The sequence below is a fragment of the Ovis aries genome, chromosome 4, assembly GCF_016772045.2.
Source record: "Ovis aries strain OAR_USU_Benz2616 breed Rambouillet chromosome 4, ARS-UI_Ramb_v3.0, whole genome shotgun sequence".
Taxonomy (NCBI): Eukaryota; Metazoa; Chordata; class Mammalia; order Artiodactyla; family Bovidae; genus Ovis; species Ovis aries.
Window position 1 is genome coordinate 5,649,890 of NC_056057.1, and position 17,959 is coordinate 5,667,848.

General features: G+C 53.2%; 1 protein-coding gene across 4 annotated transcripts in view; it reads left to right on the top strand.

Annotated features, from left to right (window-relative positions):
* COBL (cordon-bleu WH2 repeat protein) overlaps window positions 1–17,272 on the top strand; it is a 305,488-nt gene extending 288,216 nt beyond the window's left edge. For all 4 annotated transcript variants that reach the window (XM_042248330.1, XM_060414416.1, XM_042248331.1 and 1 more), the window contains 4 exons: window positions 460–2,294; window positions 3,306–3,425; window positions 4,089–4,343; window positions 16,010–17,272. In XM_042248330.1, the coding sequence (XP_042104264.1) occupies window positions 460–2,294; window positions 3,306–3,425; window positions 4,089–4,343; window positions 16,010–16,027 (2,228 nt within the window). In that variant the 3' untranslated portion in view covers window positions 16,028–17,272. The remainder of the gene's footprint in view (window positions 1–459; window positions 2,295–3,305; window positions 3,426–4,088; window positions 4,344–16,009) is intronic.
* The last annotated feature ends 687 nt before the right edge of the window (window positions 17,273–17,959 follow it).

The window sequence follows — 17,959 nt, forward strand, 5'->3', positions numbered from 1 at the left end:
ACTATGTCCTTTAGGGCTAATTATTGGGGACTCAAGGCATTGTCACCTGCCTCTTAGGAAGCAGAACAAGAGCAACTTGACCCATAGATTCTGTGGTGCTCCTTGTGAACCAAATCAAAAGGAAAGTAAAATCCCAAATCCACCTTCCCATCCTGCTCTGAGGTGGTGTTTACTGAGGGCTTGGACTTCAACATCAATTTGTAAGTAAAGATACTGGCAAAATGTGGTACCTCAGTGCCTGCCCCCAAGGCATCATGAATCTGCAGACAGGTCTTTGATTGGGTCCTGTGCGCTGAGACTGGCTCTGGGCATGTGTAGGCGACAACCGAAATGACCCTAAATAACCTACACCGAAGGACCCTCAGGAGATGAAAATCAGGGTGGGATTTCCACAGGTTAAGGGGCATCAGAATCATCCAAGTGGGCTCTGCCTGTGACCTGAGTTGTGCTTCTTTGCAGAAATGGAAGAAAGCTACGAAGCTGACGCAGGCCCCCTTGCCAGCTCCGTACATGGCATGTCCACTCCCCATGGTGACACTGAGGCAATCCCGGTGACGTTCATAGGCGAGGTTCTCGATGACCCCGTGGATTCAGGCATGTTTTCCAATAGAAACAACAACGCCGGCTCCTTCGACTTGGGGAGCACAGCTGACAGTAAGGCTCAGCCACCACCATGCCAGGCTGAGTGCCCCCAGCAGCACAGGCAGAGGTGGGCAGCCGGGCCCAGCTCACCAGCTCCTTCCCAGGAGCCCGAGAGAGAGGTCAGGTCAGCTTTGACCAACACCTGGCAGGAGGTGGATCCCAGGAAGGTGGAGCCCACGGCGAGCTCTGCTTCAGCACTTCACACTCACCACTTGAATGGGAAGGAGGAAGGCAGGGTGCCTGGCTCTGCTCACAGCGGGGGGACCCCAGCCCCTGGGAGGGTGATCCCGCATCTGGGGAAGGAAAAGGCAAGTGATGGTAAAGGTGATGTCTCAACGCTACCGCCATGGCACCAACGAGGCCAACACCCAGCGGGGAGTTATGGCCTTAAATATGGCCTCACAACTTATAAAATTGTCCCTCCGAAGTCAGAGATGAAATGCTACGACCGGGGGGCATCCCTCTCCGTGGGTGCCATTAAGATCGATGAGCTGGGGAACCTCGTGAGCCCCCACGCACATGCCGGCAGGACCGTAGTCCCCTCATCGCCCACTCTGGAGGCAGAAACCCCGCCCATTGGAAAAGTCAGAGAATTCTGGAGATCCAATTCTGTAGAGAAGCACTCTGGCCGGCCCACAGGGGGGCCCAAGGGGACCCCTGCCCCCACCACCCCCACAAATCCACAACCTCGGGAAAGCAGACTGAGAGGCGAGCCCACCTCCCCAGACCCCCAGGGAGCATTGCCTGGGCCCCAGCCGCCCCACTCAGAGGACGGGAGCACTCTGGGGCAGGGGAGAAGCTGGCCACCCCCAGCAGCCGCTCGCCCCCTCCAGGTGCCAGCAGCTAACGCTGCGGAAGTCCTGTTTCTCAGACCTCAGAGGAGAACGTCCAGTCAGTACATGGCCTCTGCCATTGCCAAGCGGATAGGGACCCCGACAGTCCACAGTGATGTGGGGAGGAGACAGGATAATACCCAGAGGACCTGCGAAGGCACAGCACCAGAGCCAGCGGTAGCGCCTCCTGTGGTGAAGGACAGTACCACCCCCAGCCCAAACCCAGGGACGGGCGTTCGTCGTGACGGGGGGGAATCGACGGCAGGACCCCATGCTGGATGGCAAGTCAGCTGCCCTTATGGGAAGCTGTCTGCTCAAGACTACCCGTCTGGCGTCCACGGAAATTCCCGTGGCTCACTAGTCACAGCTGCCCAAAGGGACCAGGCTTCTGTGGGACAGAGCTGTGGTCTCAGTGGGGAGCAAAGCACAAGGACACACAGGACCAACTCAGCATCCGACCCCGAGTGCAAGTCTGATGGCTCGAGTCCCTCACGCCCTCGCTCAGGAGACGATCAGACTTCAGGCAGCACCCTGGTGAATGGCTCCCGGTGGGTCCCCATCCACAGCGAGCCTCCTTGCTCTCCAAGAGTGTCAGATACAAACAGCCGGGCTGGACAGGAGCCCCCACAACGGGAGGAAAAGCCCAGTTCGTTAAGCACAGGTGCACTTGAAGCTGATGGTAAACTGCCAGCCAGCATCTTCGGGCCACAGAAGAAATTCAGGCCTGTGGTCCAGAGGCCGGCTCCGAAAGACACATCCCTGCACAGCGCCTTGATGGCGGCCATCCACTCGGCAGGAGGCAAGGACAGGCTCCGCAAGGTGAAGTTCTTGGTGGGCTTCTGCCTCAGGGACGGCCTCTCCCCTACACTACTCACAGATCTGAGGTGACATCAGAGGAGGGGGACCAGGCGAGGGACGCGGGGGACTGCACGGGCTTAATTTTACCCGGATTTCCGTCTCCCTGCCTACGGAGTGGTTTAAGTAGAACCACTAAGGAGACAAAACAGATGACTTTGGTTTGCCCACACTGCCTTTAAGGCTCTTGACTGCCCTGGGGAAAGGTGTCAGCAATACATAGTCCTTGCATGGGCATGGGGGAGTGGAGGTGTGGGGTGGGGTGCCGGCTTGGGGAGGAATCATCCATATCTGGTCCTTGAGCCTGGACGGGGAGATGGAGAATCAGGCTGAGGCCCTGCCCCCTATCACCCTGCATTTTCAGCAGTGGTGGGCTGAAGCCTTGGGGAAAATTTTATGACACCTGCCCCCCCGTGTAGGAATTTATCACCTTGCAAATGTTATTTAACAGCTACCCTGACACTGAGGATTAGCAACTGTTTCCTTCACTTTGCCACTGAGGAAAGAGGGAGATGACATTTGGGGAAGGTGCCCACCCTGTGCCTCCCCAGACACACAGCTTCCGATTTCTGCATTTTGTTGCTGTTGTTTGGTCGCTCAGTCATGTCTGACTCTTTGTGGCCCCATGGACTGTAGCCCACCAGGCTCCTCTGTCCATGGGATTTCCCAGGCAAGAATACTGGAGTGGGTATTCCCTTCTCCAGGGGATCTTCCCCACCCAGGGATCAAACCTGCATCTCCTGCATTGCCAAGCAGATTCTAGCTGAGCCACCAGGGAAGCCCCATAATTTTTATATAGTGTGAAGTCAATCCAGAACAGCACCCTGATACTTCTACCTTCTAACAGACAGAGATGGTAAAACTGACCCTGCAGGCCTGACCTGATAACTATGGGCTTTCTTGCGTACTGCCTTATAGTCGTCATCTCCCCGTCACCTAAGTGACAGGAGTTGACGTCATTAATAAATATTCTAGATTCCAGAACCCGGCTCAAAGGGAGGGCCAAAGAAACCGTCCTACACTGAGGCGGACTGCGAGCGCTCAGCCCTCCTGGCGGCCATACGCGGCCACAGCGGGACCTGCAGCCTGAGGAAGGTGAGGGGGCCACACACACACACACACACACACACCCCCCGCAGTGACCCCCGGAACACAGCACAAGCCAGGGTGACCCTCCGATTCCCTGAGCGACGCTAAGTCATCACTGGCGCGGCCAGCCCGGCCGCGGGAGAGGCCCTGAGGGCCAGCCTCTCCTGAAGGTGTGAGTGTTTCCTGTACACTCCTGCCTGCGCCTCCCCACACTCCCAGGACACTGAGCGGGCTGCAGGGCCGGGTCAACCAGCAGCAGAGGGGCTGGCCACAGCTCCTGGATGGAGCTGCTACCTGCTGGGGCTGGTCTGACACAGTCGCAGGACCCCTAGACCTGAGCTCAGGGACAGAGGGTCATGCACCGTCTGCAGCCAGAATCTAAGGGAAAACAGGGTGGGCACCTCCCTCTCCGTGTTTGGAGGAGGCGTCCTTCCCGCTGATTGGCTGCTGCTGTGTGCCTGGCCTCAGGGTCTGTCCAGGCAGGCCCAGGTGAGGTAGGAGGGCAGGGGCCTCAGGAGGGCAGCCCTGCTCCCTGCCAGCAGTCACTGACCTGACAGAGAGCCCCAGGATGGGGAGCAGACACGGCCCCCGGGTTTGTTCAGGGTCTGAGAAGCGCTGCTTCTTGGAAAGGATGTTTGGGACGCTGTCATTTCACCGTCTTGTTGCTAGGTCACGTCCTCCGCCTCTGAGGAGCTCCAGAGCCTCCGCGATGCCGCCCTGTCTGCACATGGGCTGGACCCCTTGCGGGCAGAAGACCTTGGGGTCCAGTCCCAGCCACCCCCACCTGCCCCAGTTGCCCAGGCGCCCACCTCATCCCAGTCAGCGTCGAGGTACAGCTCAGGCCCCCTCGGCAACCCGGTGGACGCCAGACAGGCCTTGATGGACGCCATCCGCTCTGGCACCGGAGCCGCGAGGCTGAGAAAGGTAAGGGTGTGAGACGCGGCGTGCGCGCTCCCTGGGGCTGCAGGGAGGCCCAGGTCACCCCAACCGCCTCTGCTCCCCCTCCGTCCATCTGGGATGCATCCTGCGGGGCCCTGGTCGGGGTCCAGGCGACAGCATCCGTATGGAAAATGATTGTTTTTGCAGCCCCTTGGGCGGAGCACACGTTGCTGGTTTTTCTGCAGTTTCTGCTCTATCCTGTCTTCTGTTTGGTCTGTACATATCGCCTACTGGTCCCTGAAAGCAGTGGATTTTGTGGGATCCAAAGTAGGGTTCCCAAATTGTAAGGACTTTGATTAGGTAGGTTTTGAGATCTGCTTTAACTCCATAATGATTCTGTGAATAGACTGATATTCTTTCCCTGCCCATTTCTAGCAGGTGGGAAGTTAGGCTAATCATAGGAAGGTGGTGACAGGTATTACTTTCCGAGAGATTATTTCCAGATCCTAAGCTTAAGTCCTCACATGCCCCTGAAGAGGGCAGAACTATGATTCTTCTCATTTTACATAAAAAGTGAATGAGGCTCAGAAAAGCTGAGTGACCTGGCCTTGGTCACATAGGGCTGGACCCGGTGGGCACAGAAGGCCCTCAGAATGAAGGAGAGCAGCTGGCCCGCGAGATGGGTGAGCCACTTCCACGGAGGGGGGCAGGCACTGCTGAAAACTTTCCCTCCAGGAGCTTAGGGTGGCAAGGAGGGCAGGGGAGGCTCCCACAGGCAGCACCGCGGAAGGCGGTCCTCGCTGAGTTCAGGGATGGTGTGGCAGCCTGGGCTGGAGTGGCCTTAGCACACTAGCTGGAGCCTCCCTGGGGCCACAGGCAGAACTCTCGGGTAGGCCCCAGAGTGTGTCCCTGTGCTGGAGAGATGTCCCCAGCTGTGCTCTGTGGCCCTAACAGGGACCCAAGACAGCAGGTAGCGAGAATGCTAAGGGCACTCCATTTACCGAAAGCTCAGCCCTGCCTCAGGATGCCGCGAGAAACTGCTCTTACCCCCGTGGCCTTGGATGCCAGACTGTCCTCTGGATGCCAGACTGTCCTCTGGATGCCAGTGAGGGGATGGGGGGGGGTCAGTTAAATTTGTTAAGGGCTTTCAATTTGTCTTTACTTGTTTCCATTTCTCCATAAGTTATATCTTGATGAGCTTAGTGCTTTATTACATGAAATGAGGGAAAGTGAAGACATCGGGGTGCATGGCTAAGTAAGTGTCCTAACAGTTAGACCTTGTGGAAGCTGATGAAGACAGCTCTGTAATTCAAACCTGAGACAACCTCTCTCCTCCATCCATGTCTCAACATCAAAGTGAAAGTAAGGACCAGTCGTGGGTCAGAATGGCCAACATCAAAATGTCTACAAAAAACAAATGCTGGAAAGGGTGTGGAGAAAAGGAACCCTCTTACCCTGTTGGTGGGAATGTAAATTAGTGTAGCCACTGTGGAGAAGAGTATAGAGTTCCCTTAAAAAATAGTTTTTTTAAGTTTTTTTCAAAAAACTAGAAATACCATATGATTCAGCATTGCCACTCCTGGGTATATATCTGGAAAAGACAAAAACTCTAATCCAGAAAGATACATGCACCGAAATGTTCGCAGCAGCACTATTTGCAATTACCGAGACATGGAAGCAACTTAAGTGTCCATGGACAGTTGAATGGATAAAGATGCGGTGGGTATATACACTGGAATACGACCCAGCCATGAAAGAGAATGGAATGCCAACTGCGCAACATGGATGGACCTTCACTTATCATGCTAAGTAGTTCAGACAGAGAAAGACAAATATTGCATGGATATCACATATGCAAAATCTAGAAAAAAAACAAAAAGGACACGAACTGATTTACAAAACATAAGCAGATACACAGACACAGAAAACAAACTTATGGGTACCAAGGGAAAAGTGGGGGATGGGAGTTTGAGACTGGCCTATACACACTACTGTATGTAAAACAGGGCATCAGCAAGGGCTTACTGTACAGCACAGGCAACTATCTTCATTATCTTGTCGTAGCATATAGTCAAAAGTAATCTGAAAAAGTAGCCGTGGTGGGAGGCCCTCAGTGGTAGAGAATCCACCCACAATGCAGGAGATGTGGTGTGACCCCTGGGTCAGGAAGATGCCCTGGAGGAGGAAATGGCCACACGCTCCAGTATTCTTGCCTGGAGAATCCCGTGGACGGAGGAGCCTGGGGGGCTGCAGTCCATAGGGTCACAGAAGAGTTGGAAATGACCGAAGTGACTGAGAATGCACACATTTATGTCTGTCTATCCATCTATATATTCCTGAGTCACTTTGCTGTACACCTGAAGCTAACATACTATTGTTAATCAACTATAGTTCAAAGAAAGAAGGTGCCGGTGGTTCCCAGAGAATCCGAAGCAACACAGCCGGTTATCAACCCTGATGGTTCAGCTGGTCCCTGGGAACGATTTAGAGTTTCTGAAAACATTGTTTTCAAAGTGAAATCCACAAGACATCTGCATGCTGTGGTTGTAGATGTTTCAGAGGTTTGAGCCTACAAATCTGCAGTTTTACCGAATCCCTTTCCACTGAGGTTTGAGATCATTATCTGTGTCATTTGAGCTTTTGATACAGTCTGAGTGCCGCTGAATATGAAGGCTGTACTCACTTCTCCTGTACTCATCTTCTCATTGACTGACTTTGGATGGTTTCAGATAGCTGCTCCTCTCCCTGCATCTGGCAGGAGTGCTAAGGAATAGGGGCACCCACGCCACCTTGAACCTCAGGCTTTCTTCCTCTTAGAGTGTGCGCAAGGCCTTCCAGAAAGGAAGGGGGAAAAATCAAGTTTGGGGATTGTCTGAAAAAGCAGAGGAAGCTATTTGTGCTATGGGAAAGAAAGTGAGGGGAAATGCAAGGGCAGTGTTAGAAAGGGCTGTGACCAGGTGGGGCCTGCTGGGTGGGAGGTGGGGATGCAGGGAGGGCGTGTCTCCACACAGCAAGCAACACAGCCTGGGGGGCTGGCGGAAGGGGTCATGGGAGGCCCAGGCCTGGCCGTTGCTCATCACTATCTCAGCTTCCTACCAGCTGCTTAAGATGGCAGTCAGAAGCCCACATTTTATTTGTTTCTTGGATTAATCTAAGTGTTGGGACCTGCCTTATCCATACTGGAAGGGTTGAGGCAGTGAGTCTGGTGCATCTGAGATTTTGATGCCCAGAACAGTTTAAGAGATGCCCCTAGGCTGACAGCCGGGCCCCAGATGAGAGGGTGAAGATGACCTGGGAGACCCTGACCATTTTTCTGCCCAGTGCCCCACACCTTACCTGGAGGCCACATAGCTGAGTGATGGGACTGTGCAGGTCACTGCTCTACACAGTGACCCAGACCTCTCCCTGGCAGTCTGCGTCTCCCGTTCCTGTAAGCTCTGAAGGACACATGACTTAGGAAGTCAGGACTGTCCATCCACCCCGCAGCCTTGGCTCAGCCTCCATCAGGGACGCACAGGGCAGCTAAGACAGTCTGGCCTCACCTGGAGCCCGTGGTTGTCCTCCCAGAGGCACACACCTGACCTCCTTTTCCAGCAGCACCCCCACACACACCGTTGGTGTGGTGCCGCAGACCCGTGACACCAGGGGACACGCGTGCAGTTCAGCTGGCCAGGGCCAGCTGGGCCTCCGAGGAGCCTGGCGAGGTGGCGCTGCTCTGCGGGCGTGGGCCGTGGAGGTCTTTGTGACTTTGCATCAGATGCACTTTGGTATATGTTCTGACACTTGCTCCTCAAGTCATTTGAGCGTTGCCTCTTCAGCCTTCTTTCACCTTTTGGGCTTTTAAAGTTGCATTACCTTGAGGGAAAGATGCAAAGGGCCAGGCTCCGGGACTCATGCCATGTGGGCTGTGCTGTCCGTGGGTTTTCAGTATGAGCAGATGCTCCTTCGTCCTGGGTGTTCAGTGATGCTTCAGGATGCATGTAGCAAGGAGAGCATCCTGGACTGAGGGTGCTCCCTACTCTGCTGGGCAGTGTGAGGGGCTGCAGTGCCTGAGGCCACCTCCTCCCGTACAAGCAGGGCATCTGACCGTGCTGGGGGGGTTCTCGGGGACCAGACTCACTGCTAAACACAGGCACAGTGGCTCACCCTCCTGGAACACGCTCTGTGCTGGCAATGATGCTGCTTATGATAGAAGGCAAAAGCGTAGCTTTGATGTAGGAAAAAGTGAGTTGGCCAATTTTCAAGGCGATTGGAAGTCCACGTGCCTCTCTCCGGTATGTAGTGAACACCTCTGCCTCTGTGTCTGTGCGTGTCAGAGCCACGCCTGCTTTGTCTTTCCTCCAGCCCCAGGTGACAGCATGCTTGGCTTGGCTCAGGCTGCTGTCCCATCCGCAGGAGACATGGCTCTCCTATCTTGAGTGCAAGGCTCAGACCCTGGACCGCGCTCCCCCCAGCCCCGATCCACTTCTGCCTTCTACTCCATCCTGAATTCGTATTCATGGTGAAACTGTGCCCATCCGGTCGGACAGCCTTTGTCGGTCTGTTTTGAATGCATCCTTTCAGAGGTTCTGGGATGGACAGCAAGTGCCCTTTTAATCCGTGTTTATATTTAAAACATTCACACATCCAGCTATTCATCCACAAGCATTTCCTGAGAACCCACCAGAGTCCAGGATCGCAGTAGCTGCTCACGATAGAGACATGAATGAAGCATTGTCTGTGCCCTTGGGGGTTACAACCAGGAGAAAGAGGGGTTTGTCCTTGGCTTAGCCTTAGGCACATCTCTTAAAGTGGGGGACCTGGTGAAAGCCCCAAGGCCTTTCCTTTGTGTGTCCCAGCAGTCCTCCACGGAGGGCCAAGAGTGAGCATCTCCTCCCTTACGCTCCTGAGCAGGAAGGCTGCAGCTCCCAGCCCACACATGGGAAGGCGGGGCACAGGTGCCCTGTGGCCTTCTCCCCAGCCTTAGCCAGGTCAGGGCCGCTGCTGGCCCAGACCCCAGGGCAGTCCAGCCCGGGCGGCCGGCCTCTAGGAATGCCTCACTAGGTCCCATGACATCCCCGCCCTGGCTGGGCCCTCCCAGGTGTGTGTTTCCCACTGCAGGAATTAACTGAGTCAGACCACACATGTGTCCTGGCGCTTGGTCTTGGCAGCAGACCCCGTGAGAAGTGATTAGACAGCTGACATGACATCAGCGCCCTGGGGACCTGGAGCCAGCACAGGAAAGCAACAGCAGCAGCAAGCGTCTGTCCTCCTAAGCCAGAGCCCCTTCGCTTGCGGGGGAGAACCCAAGTTCTGTGACCGCGAGCCAGCACGAGCGAACCGTCAGCCGCCCACACCCCGGCCCACACTGGGCTCAGCAAGCCCAGTGTAGACCTTTGATGTGTTCCAGTTAGGTTGGAATAGTTCAGAGGTACAGACAGGCCAGCTCTGTCTTTGCTGCCTTGCGACCATCCTGCCTGTTGCAGCCCTTTCAGGCGACCTCTCTTCCCTACAGGTAGAACCCAGGGGTGTCTGCCATCACAGGCTATCTGCTGAGTGACCCCCGAGGATGCTGCTCCCTCTTCCTGAAAGGAAAAGGTTTCACCTCCTAGTTTTGCCAACTAATTCCCAGTCATCCTGCCTGTTCCTCAATTAACCTCAAGCCCCCAGGAAGTCTTCCCCTGCCTCCTGGCTGGAGGAGGGGCCCGTCAGAGCATTACCTCATTTCCCCACACAATCCCATCACAATCTAATCTCAGTGACGATCTGTGTAACGTCTGCATGGTGCCTGCTAGCCTGCCACACTGTGAGCTCCAGCAGGTCCCAGAGCTTTGCACAGCCCCTAACACAGAGTGGTTGCTCAGTAACTATCTTTTGGGAGAATGGAGAGGGAGCAGGCATCTCCTGCTACCATATCATCTGACTCTCCAGACTCTCCCGTCTGTGATGGCAGACACCCCTGGGTTCTACCTGTAGGGAACAGAGGTCACTGAAAGGGCTGCGACAGGCAGGATGGTCGCAAGGCAGCAAAGACAGAGCTGGCTTGTCTGTGCCTCTGAACTATTCCAGCCCAACTGGAACACATCAAAGTTGGCAGAGTGCAACTCAGGGTCCCTGCACTCAGAACTCATTGATTTCATAATCATTATAAATTTGCCAAGAATCCATGTCAAGCCAGAAGAAAGCACCTTCTTCTCTGGAAAATAAGACAAGTTGTGGGCACCTCCAGGCTTCCGCCAGGGGTCCTGCTCCCGTTCTGCACAGCTGCTTGACTGACTCCCTCGGGCACCCACGAGTGCCCAGGAGCTGGCCTGTCCAGGCGGGAAGACAGTGGTCGGAGCAGAGAACCCTACTGCTCCCTAACAACCTCTCCCCCGCCCTCACTCCGAGCGTCAGCTCCGTCACCACTGTTCATTTTAGCTTTTCCCGTATAGACATCATTTTCCTTGGCAGGCATGGAAGCAAAACGATGCTTGGGTATTTTTACAGCTTTCTGGCTCAGCCTCAAACTGCAAGCTTTGTCTTTCATTGTTTTTCTTCTTGTCAACCAAACTAAGAAGGAATCTTTTAGGAAGCGTGAATAGGGATACCAGGGAACCTTCTAGAGCTTTTCTCTCTGCAGCATGCCCTTTTCCCCTTGCCAGGAGGGTAGTCTCTCCTCCTGAATTTGGTCACTCCTATCCCCTGATCGTGTGAGCAGACACTGAGCAGCAGGCTACTCCCTTCCTTAGCAAGGTGGCTTATGCTCGGGGGCAGGCGCCCTGATCATGTGAGCAGACACTGAGCAGCAGGCTACTCCCTTCCTTAGCAAGGTGGCTCCCGGTTGGGTTGATCCTAATGGCCATCAGCATCATTTTTCTACCTTGTAGCCAATTCTGTTGCCAAGATCTCTCTCACTGAATTGTCCAAGCCAAAGCTTTTTAGTGCTGACCCGCAATTTCCTCTTTGACACCAAAGTTTAGGACTTTTCCTTCCCAAATATTTTTTTGTTTCCTGAGAACTGTGAAAATCTGGATTGGGCCATCAGGTTGCTATTAGTGATGATGAGAGTTCCTTCCAGGTCTTCAACCAGCCAAGGATTCAAATGCTCCCAGCCCAGGGCCCCTGCACTGGCAACACTCGGCTTGCCAGGCTGGTCTAAAGCAGGGTCACTGCCAGGAGAGCAGGGATGTGCTGTCCCCCTTGCTTTACTCACCTGCCCTGTAACTCCCCTCACTGGGCCATGCTCCCACCTGCCCTTTTGTGTCCTGGGAGATTCATCTTCGCAGCTTGGAACTGCCTTCTGAAAGGTGCTTCTCCCAGTGGGGCCAGGCTGTAGGCGGCCACGGTGCCTGGGATGCCTCCTAGTGCTTAGTGTTCAGATGCTCAGTGACGTGGCAGTGGGGTTGCTGACTGTGCTGTGAGGAGCAGCACAAGCCTCATGGGGGTGGGGGAGGTGTCCTGTAATACAGACACCATCACCCCACTTACCAGAGAAGGAGAGGGCACTCCCTCCTTGAGACGTGCCCACCGCAGATTCAAAACCAGTGTCTGCCCACAGTGAATCACTTCCCAGTAGCAAAAAGAATGTGCAAGCAGCAACCCAGAGATAAATCACAGAACAGCTATGCTGAGTGAAAGAAGCCAGACAAGAAAGTACATGATAGATGGTTCCGTGTATGTACAATTCTAGGAAACGCAAACTACTATGTAGAGATAGAATATCAGTGGTTGTATTGGGACTGGGGAGAGGAGGGCCTGAAAAGGAGCTGAGGACTTGCACACTGCTGGTGGGGATGTAAACTGATGCAGCCCCTATAGAAGATGTTACGGAGAGCCCTTTAAAAGCTAAGAGTGGGACTACCGTATGCTCCAGCGGTTCTACCCCTGGACATAGACCTGAAGGAAATGAAAACACTAATTTGAAAAGATTTGTGCACGCTAGTGCTGAAACTCCAATACTGTGGCCACCTGACGTGAAGAGCCAACTCATTGGAAAAGACGCTGATGCTGGGAGAGATTGAAGGCAGGGGGAGAGGAGGGCAGCAGAGGACAAAATGGTTAGATAGCATCACTGACTCAGTGGACATGCATCTGAGCAAACTCTGGCAGAGAGAGAAGGACAGGGAAGCCTGGAGTGCTGCAGTGCTTGGGGTCAAAGAGTCAGACGCAACTTAGCAACTGAACAACAGCAATGTCATAGTAGAGTTCATTTCAGTAGCCAAAATATGGGAGCAACCTAAGCGTCCATCAACAGATGATGGGAAAACAATAGAATGCTGCTGAGCTGAGAGAGTGAAAGAGTGAAGCTGCCGTTTGCAACAGCATGGATGGACTTAGTGTATTATGCCTGGTGAAGTATGGACTGAGCAGCCTTTCCCTTCTCCAGCGAGTCTTCCCAACCCAGGGATCGCACCCAGGTCTCCCACATTGCAGGCAGATTCTTTACCAACTGAGCTATCAGGGAAGCCCTGTAGTGAAATAAGTCAGCAGAGAAAGAAATACTCTGTGTTACCACTTGTACGTGAAATCTAAAATCTGAAACGAATGCACATAACAAAACAGAAACAAACTCACAGAGAAAAAACTAGTGGTTGCCAGTGGGGAGAAGGAAGGCAGAGGGGCAAGACTCAGGGAGGAGATTAAGAGCTAAACTGCTGTGTATGAAATAAACTGTAAGGACCTGTTATGCAGCACAGAGAGAATACAGCTGATATTTCATGATAACTTTAAATGGAGTATAATCCATGAAAATACTGAATCACTATTTTATACATCTGAAACTAATATATTATAAATTAACTATACTTCAACTTAAAAAAAAGAATTAAAAAATATAAAAGTAAATTTAAAAAAATAAAATAACCCCAATCCATCATCTTAACTCTGGTGATGTTTATACACATATATATCAAAACGTATTCAAGTTTACACTTGAAATGCTTGCATTTTATATCAATTAATTTGTTAAAACAATAATAGTAAATATGCATTTAAAAAATCCCTCCCAAGGACCCAACGCCACCTCTGCCTAGGTCTTTCCTCTCGCCCCCCTTCACTGTAGCTTCTAGATGTCCTGACTGTTCATACAACTGCACTTCCCCAACACCCACTCCCCTCCTCCACCCCCGACACTCCCCAACATCCACTCCCCTCCTCCACCCCCTGACACTCCCCAACATCCACTCCCCTCCTCCACCCCCGACACTCCCCAACATCCACTCCCCTCCTCCACCCCCGACACTCCCAGAACTGCCCCTGTCAAGGTCACAACGCTGCTGGCACCCTTGGATGCAAGAATAGCGCCCTTTATTCTACACGTTTCCAAAGGTCAGTAAACGGGATAAGCATACTATTAACAGGATGCTGGCTGCATTTTCCAATAACAGGCTCAATCTGTTTTTCTTCACACCAACACACATACTGTTTTCTCTGTTGCTTGGATGTTCTGGCAAACTCATTGTGCCGTTTCAGACTGACAATTAAAACCTTTGTTTTGAAGTTAGAAGTGTCTCACCTCTAAAGTTGTCTAGAGCTTGAAGAAAAACCTATCAGAAACAAAACTAGCATACTCTTTAAAAATAAGTTTCTTAGCGTTCCTGCCCTGGGTTCCCTGGACCTCGTGGTGCTGTTGGCAGTCACCATGTGCATCCTTGTCTGCACTCCCCCTGAGCAAGCACCCTGCACGTTCCCCCCGCCCCTCTGAACCATGCTCTGAGTCTTTTTTCCAGTGCCTGTTCCTTTCCCCAAGGCTGCACTCGTCCCTGGAGTCAGTCCTGTGACCTCTCTCTGGCAGACCCTGCTCCATCCAGACGCCACTGGCCCCTAATTCTGTCTCCATCCCAAGCTGGCCTGGGTGTCAGACTACTCAACACCAACAGTGTGTGTTCTCCGGGTTCCATCCAAATCAGCGGGCCTGTCTCCTCCCTCCATGCCTGCAAATCCAGGTCTCATGGCATCTCATCTCTCAGATGGTGTGGGGGTGCCTGCAGCAGAGGGGCTGCTGGTGGATCTGGGAGGCAGGGGCCAGGAACATCCGTGCAGCCATGCAGGCAACCAGCCAGCGGCCGCTTCTCTGCTCAGATGAGCCTTTTGGGGACTGCTGCTGCTGCTGCTAAGTCGCTTCAGTCATGTCCGACTCTGTGTGACCCTGTAGACGGCAGGCCACCAGGCTCCCCCGTCCCTGGGATTCTCTAGGCAAGAACAGTGGAGTGGGTTGCCATTTCCTTCTCCAATGCGTGAAAGTGAAAAGTAAAAGTGAAGTCACTCAGTCGTGTCCGACTCTTAACGACCCCATGGACTGCAGCCTACCAGGCTCCTCCATCCATGGGATTTTCCAGGCAAGAGTACTGGAGTGGGGTGCCAGGGATTGCTACTTACTAGTATTGGGGCTTCCTGGTGGTGCGGAGGTTACAGCATCTGCCTGCAATGTGGGAGACCTACGTTCGATCCCTGGGTCGGGAAGATCCCCTGGAGAAGGAAATGGCAACCCACTCCAGTATTCTTGCCTGGAGAATCCCATGGACGGAGGAGCTTGGTGGGCTACAGTCCACGGGTCACAAAGAGTCGGACATGACTGAGAGACTTCACTTTCTTTCTTTCAGTATTTGGTCTGGATGGAGACATGCTCTCTGCACCCCAGTTCTCTCGTCTTCATATCGGAGGCAGTACCCATAGTGAAAGCAATAGTGTGTTGTGATTTGGTTGAGCTGAAGCCTTATTGAGATGAGATTTGTGCAGGGCTGGAAATGGTGCCTAAAACACAGGAAGCGCACAGGAAGCATTCTAGGTGGTGGTGGTTGTTACCGTCATAAGAGATCTGCTTGGGTCCTTATATGTTCGCTTTGATAACTCAGTGAAAAGTGGGGCCAGCACTGATCCTTTTAGAATGTACTGAATCCAGCAGAACCACGGTGAGAAATCCAGATCTCCTTCCACACCGTTTCAGGTGAACCTGTCACTTTCCTTAAAAATGCTGTTCACCTTAGCCTTCAGAGGCATGGGAATAGGTCCTTCAAGATCCTGCCATCACATTTTCTGCAGCTGGGCATCCCAGGAGCAGACCGGACCCAGACCAGCAGGGTGAACGGGTGGGTTTGCAGTCACTCACTGGGATCCCCTGCACTTGCTGGTGCCCGGCCCGCCGTGCCTCCTGTGATGAGGTGGGGGTTGATGCCATGATCCCTGCCTGGAGCCCCCACTTCAGCTGAGAGACAGGGCACCTGGGGAACCATGGTGGGTCACGTCACCCACAGCCCGGGGCAGGGGGTGACTGGATCGGCTCCCCAGGACTTGGAGTGAGAGTGCTTTTTCCTTCCAGGTGGTCTGAACATTCGTAAAGGAGTCCTCATTTTCCAGCAAAAAAAGGAGGCATCTGCAACAGAGACATGCCCCAGGCAGAGAGACCAGCCCAGAAAAGGGAAAGACTGCTGGGCGGGAGCTCCAGGAGGGCGGGGCCAGGGGCAGTGGATGCTCCTAGGAGGAGCACAGGGGCCTGCAGATCTGACCCTACAGTTGTTGCTGTCCTTCTTTCCTGGGCAGGAGCCAGTCACTGAAATCACTCAGGCACGTCTGTGTTTCTGAGAGCTTTCTCCCTGGGGTTGTAAGTAGGACGGGTACAGTATAAACACTGGGGGCTCTTACAGGAGAGGACTATTTCCAGGAGGGATTGGTGCACAGCTCCTCAGCGCCCGGGTGCTTGCCCCTGCGCTCCGCTGCATCCCTGAGTAACAGTAGGTCTTTCTTCACCGCAGGTGCCCTTGCTCGTGTGAGTCAGTGACAAGATGCAGTTGTGGCAGAAAGACCCCCCAAGGGACGCCCGCAGCCACCGCTGATGAGCGCCACGCCCAGGGGGCTTCAGGATTGGGCAGCTGCCCTGTCTCCAGGCCAAAACTCGCCTCTGACTTCCGCTCCTGCGTTGTGGTTAAAACGGATGCGGGTGCTGCTCTGCCGCATGGCTTGTGCCAAGGAAATGTATTTGCCTCTGAGTATTTAAAGTTGCCAATAAACTATTCTTGTTGGCAGGTTAATGGGACTGTAAACGCTGGGCCATCACGCTTAATTACATTGATGGACAGAGTGGAAAGAATCATGTCTTAGGCCGATTTTGAATCTTTGAGACTTTTACCACATGTAGATGGTTAAAACCATTTAATTGTTGAAAATCTTTCTGAATTCTAGGGAAAGTATGTAAATGAAATAACCTGAATGTCATCTGCTACTTGATGCAAGAAGAAAGAGTTGAGAGGCTTTTTCAAATGTGACTTCACTGAATAATGAAAGTATTGTATTCTATTCCTCCAACATTTGGGGTAAAAACCTCATGGAGGGCTGCAGACCGTGATCTGACCAAGTAAGCTATTAAAAGTCGACCACAGTCACCCGGAGTAGCAATCAGGCAGGTCTGAGTTCTCCCAAGGTGGCAGTGACGTGTTCAGAAGGACTTTGCAGTGGACGGCATGCCCACGTGGTGTGCTGTCCCCCCGCAGGCTGTGATGTGCAGGCCTCTCCCATGGAGGGCTGAGCACGGAGCCCAGACGCTGCCCTGGGAGCCTCAGAAATCCTCCCCAGGGCAGGAAGGAGGAGACTGGGCATCTGAAGGTCACTCCCATCAGATCACGATTGTGCTGGGAGTTCACACTGTGGGTGTGGTCTCCATGGTTTGCGCAGCAGAAGAGTGGCTTGCCTAGAATCACAGCACAGGGCACCAGTCTCCGATATTTATCACAGATGGTCAACTGTGGCTGTAGAGAAAGCTCTTTAAGAGGTTAATAGAAATCAAGAGGAATTCCTGAAATAAAATTTCTGTCTTAATGAAGCCACAAATACGTCGAGATCGTTTGTATGTTTCACAGTGATTTCAGCTCAGGCATCTGGTAGGAAGGAACTGCTGTGTGTTGTCTGATGAAGGCCCCTCACCTTCCCTGGGCAGTGAGGGCCTCAGGCAGTCACTCTTACATCACACTGTCTCCACTGTTGGTCTTCCAGTGCCACAAATAAAAGAAAGTGAAATTGTAGCCCTTGTGTGGATTTCATGACTCCCCTGGGCACCCTATCCCAGAGTAGAAAGGAGTTGTTGCTGTTGTTGTTCATTGGCTCAGTTGTGTCCGACTCTTTGCAACCCTACAGACTGCAGCACGCCAGTCTTTCCTGCCCTTCACCATCGCCCAGAGCTTGCTCAGACTCATGTCCATTGAGTTGGTGCCATCCTCCAGAAAGGAGATTGATCTATTCAGTGAGTCAGCCCTCTTCTAGACTCTGGGTTACAGCAGGTGCAAAATGGACAAGAGTCCCTGCCTTCATGGCGTTTGTATCCGAGTGGAGGAGGCAGACCATAAACGAAATACGTGAACAATACACCGAGTTCACTTACATGCTGTTAAGTGATTAGGAGAAAAACATGGAAAGGGATGAAGCATACGTAGAGTGATGAAGAAAGGCCTCTTGCTGCAGTGACATCTGAGTAAAAACCTGGAGGAAGAGAGAGAGCGAAGCAGGGGTGGACACCTCGCTGGCAGGAGAAAGGGCAGGTGCAGAGGCCCTAAAGCAGGGTTTGCCACAGTGTTGGAGGAATGGAAGCAGTGGGGCGCGATGGGGTGGGGGGTGGGGAAGGGGGAATGTCATACAGCTTCCCCAGCTTCCGGCCCCTGGTCTTCACAAATTACTCTGTGCCCCGCTTCTCAGGGAAGCCTTGCTCCCTGGTA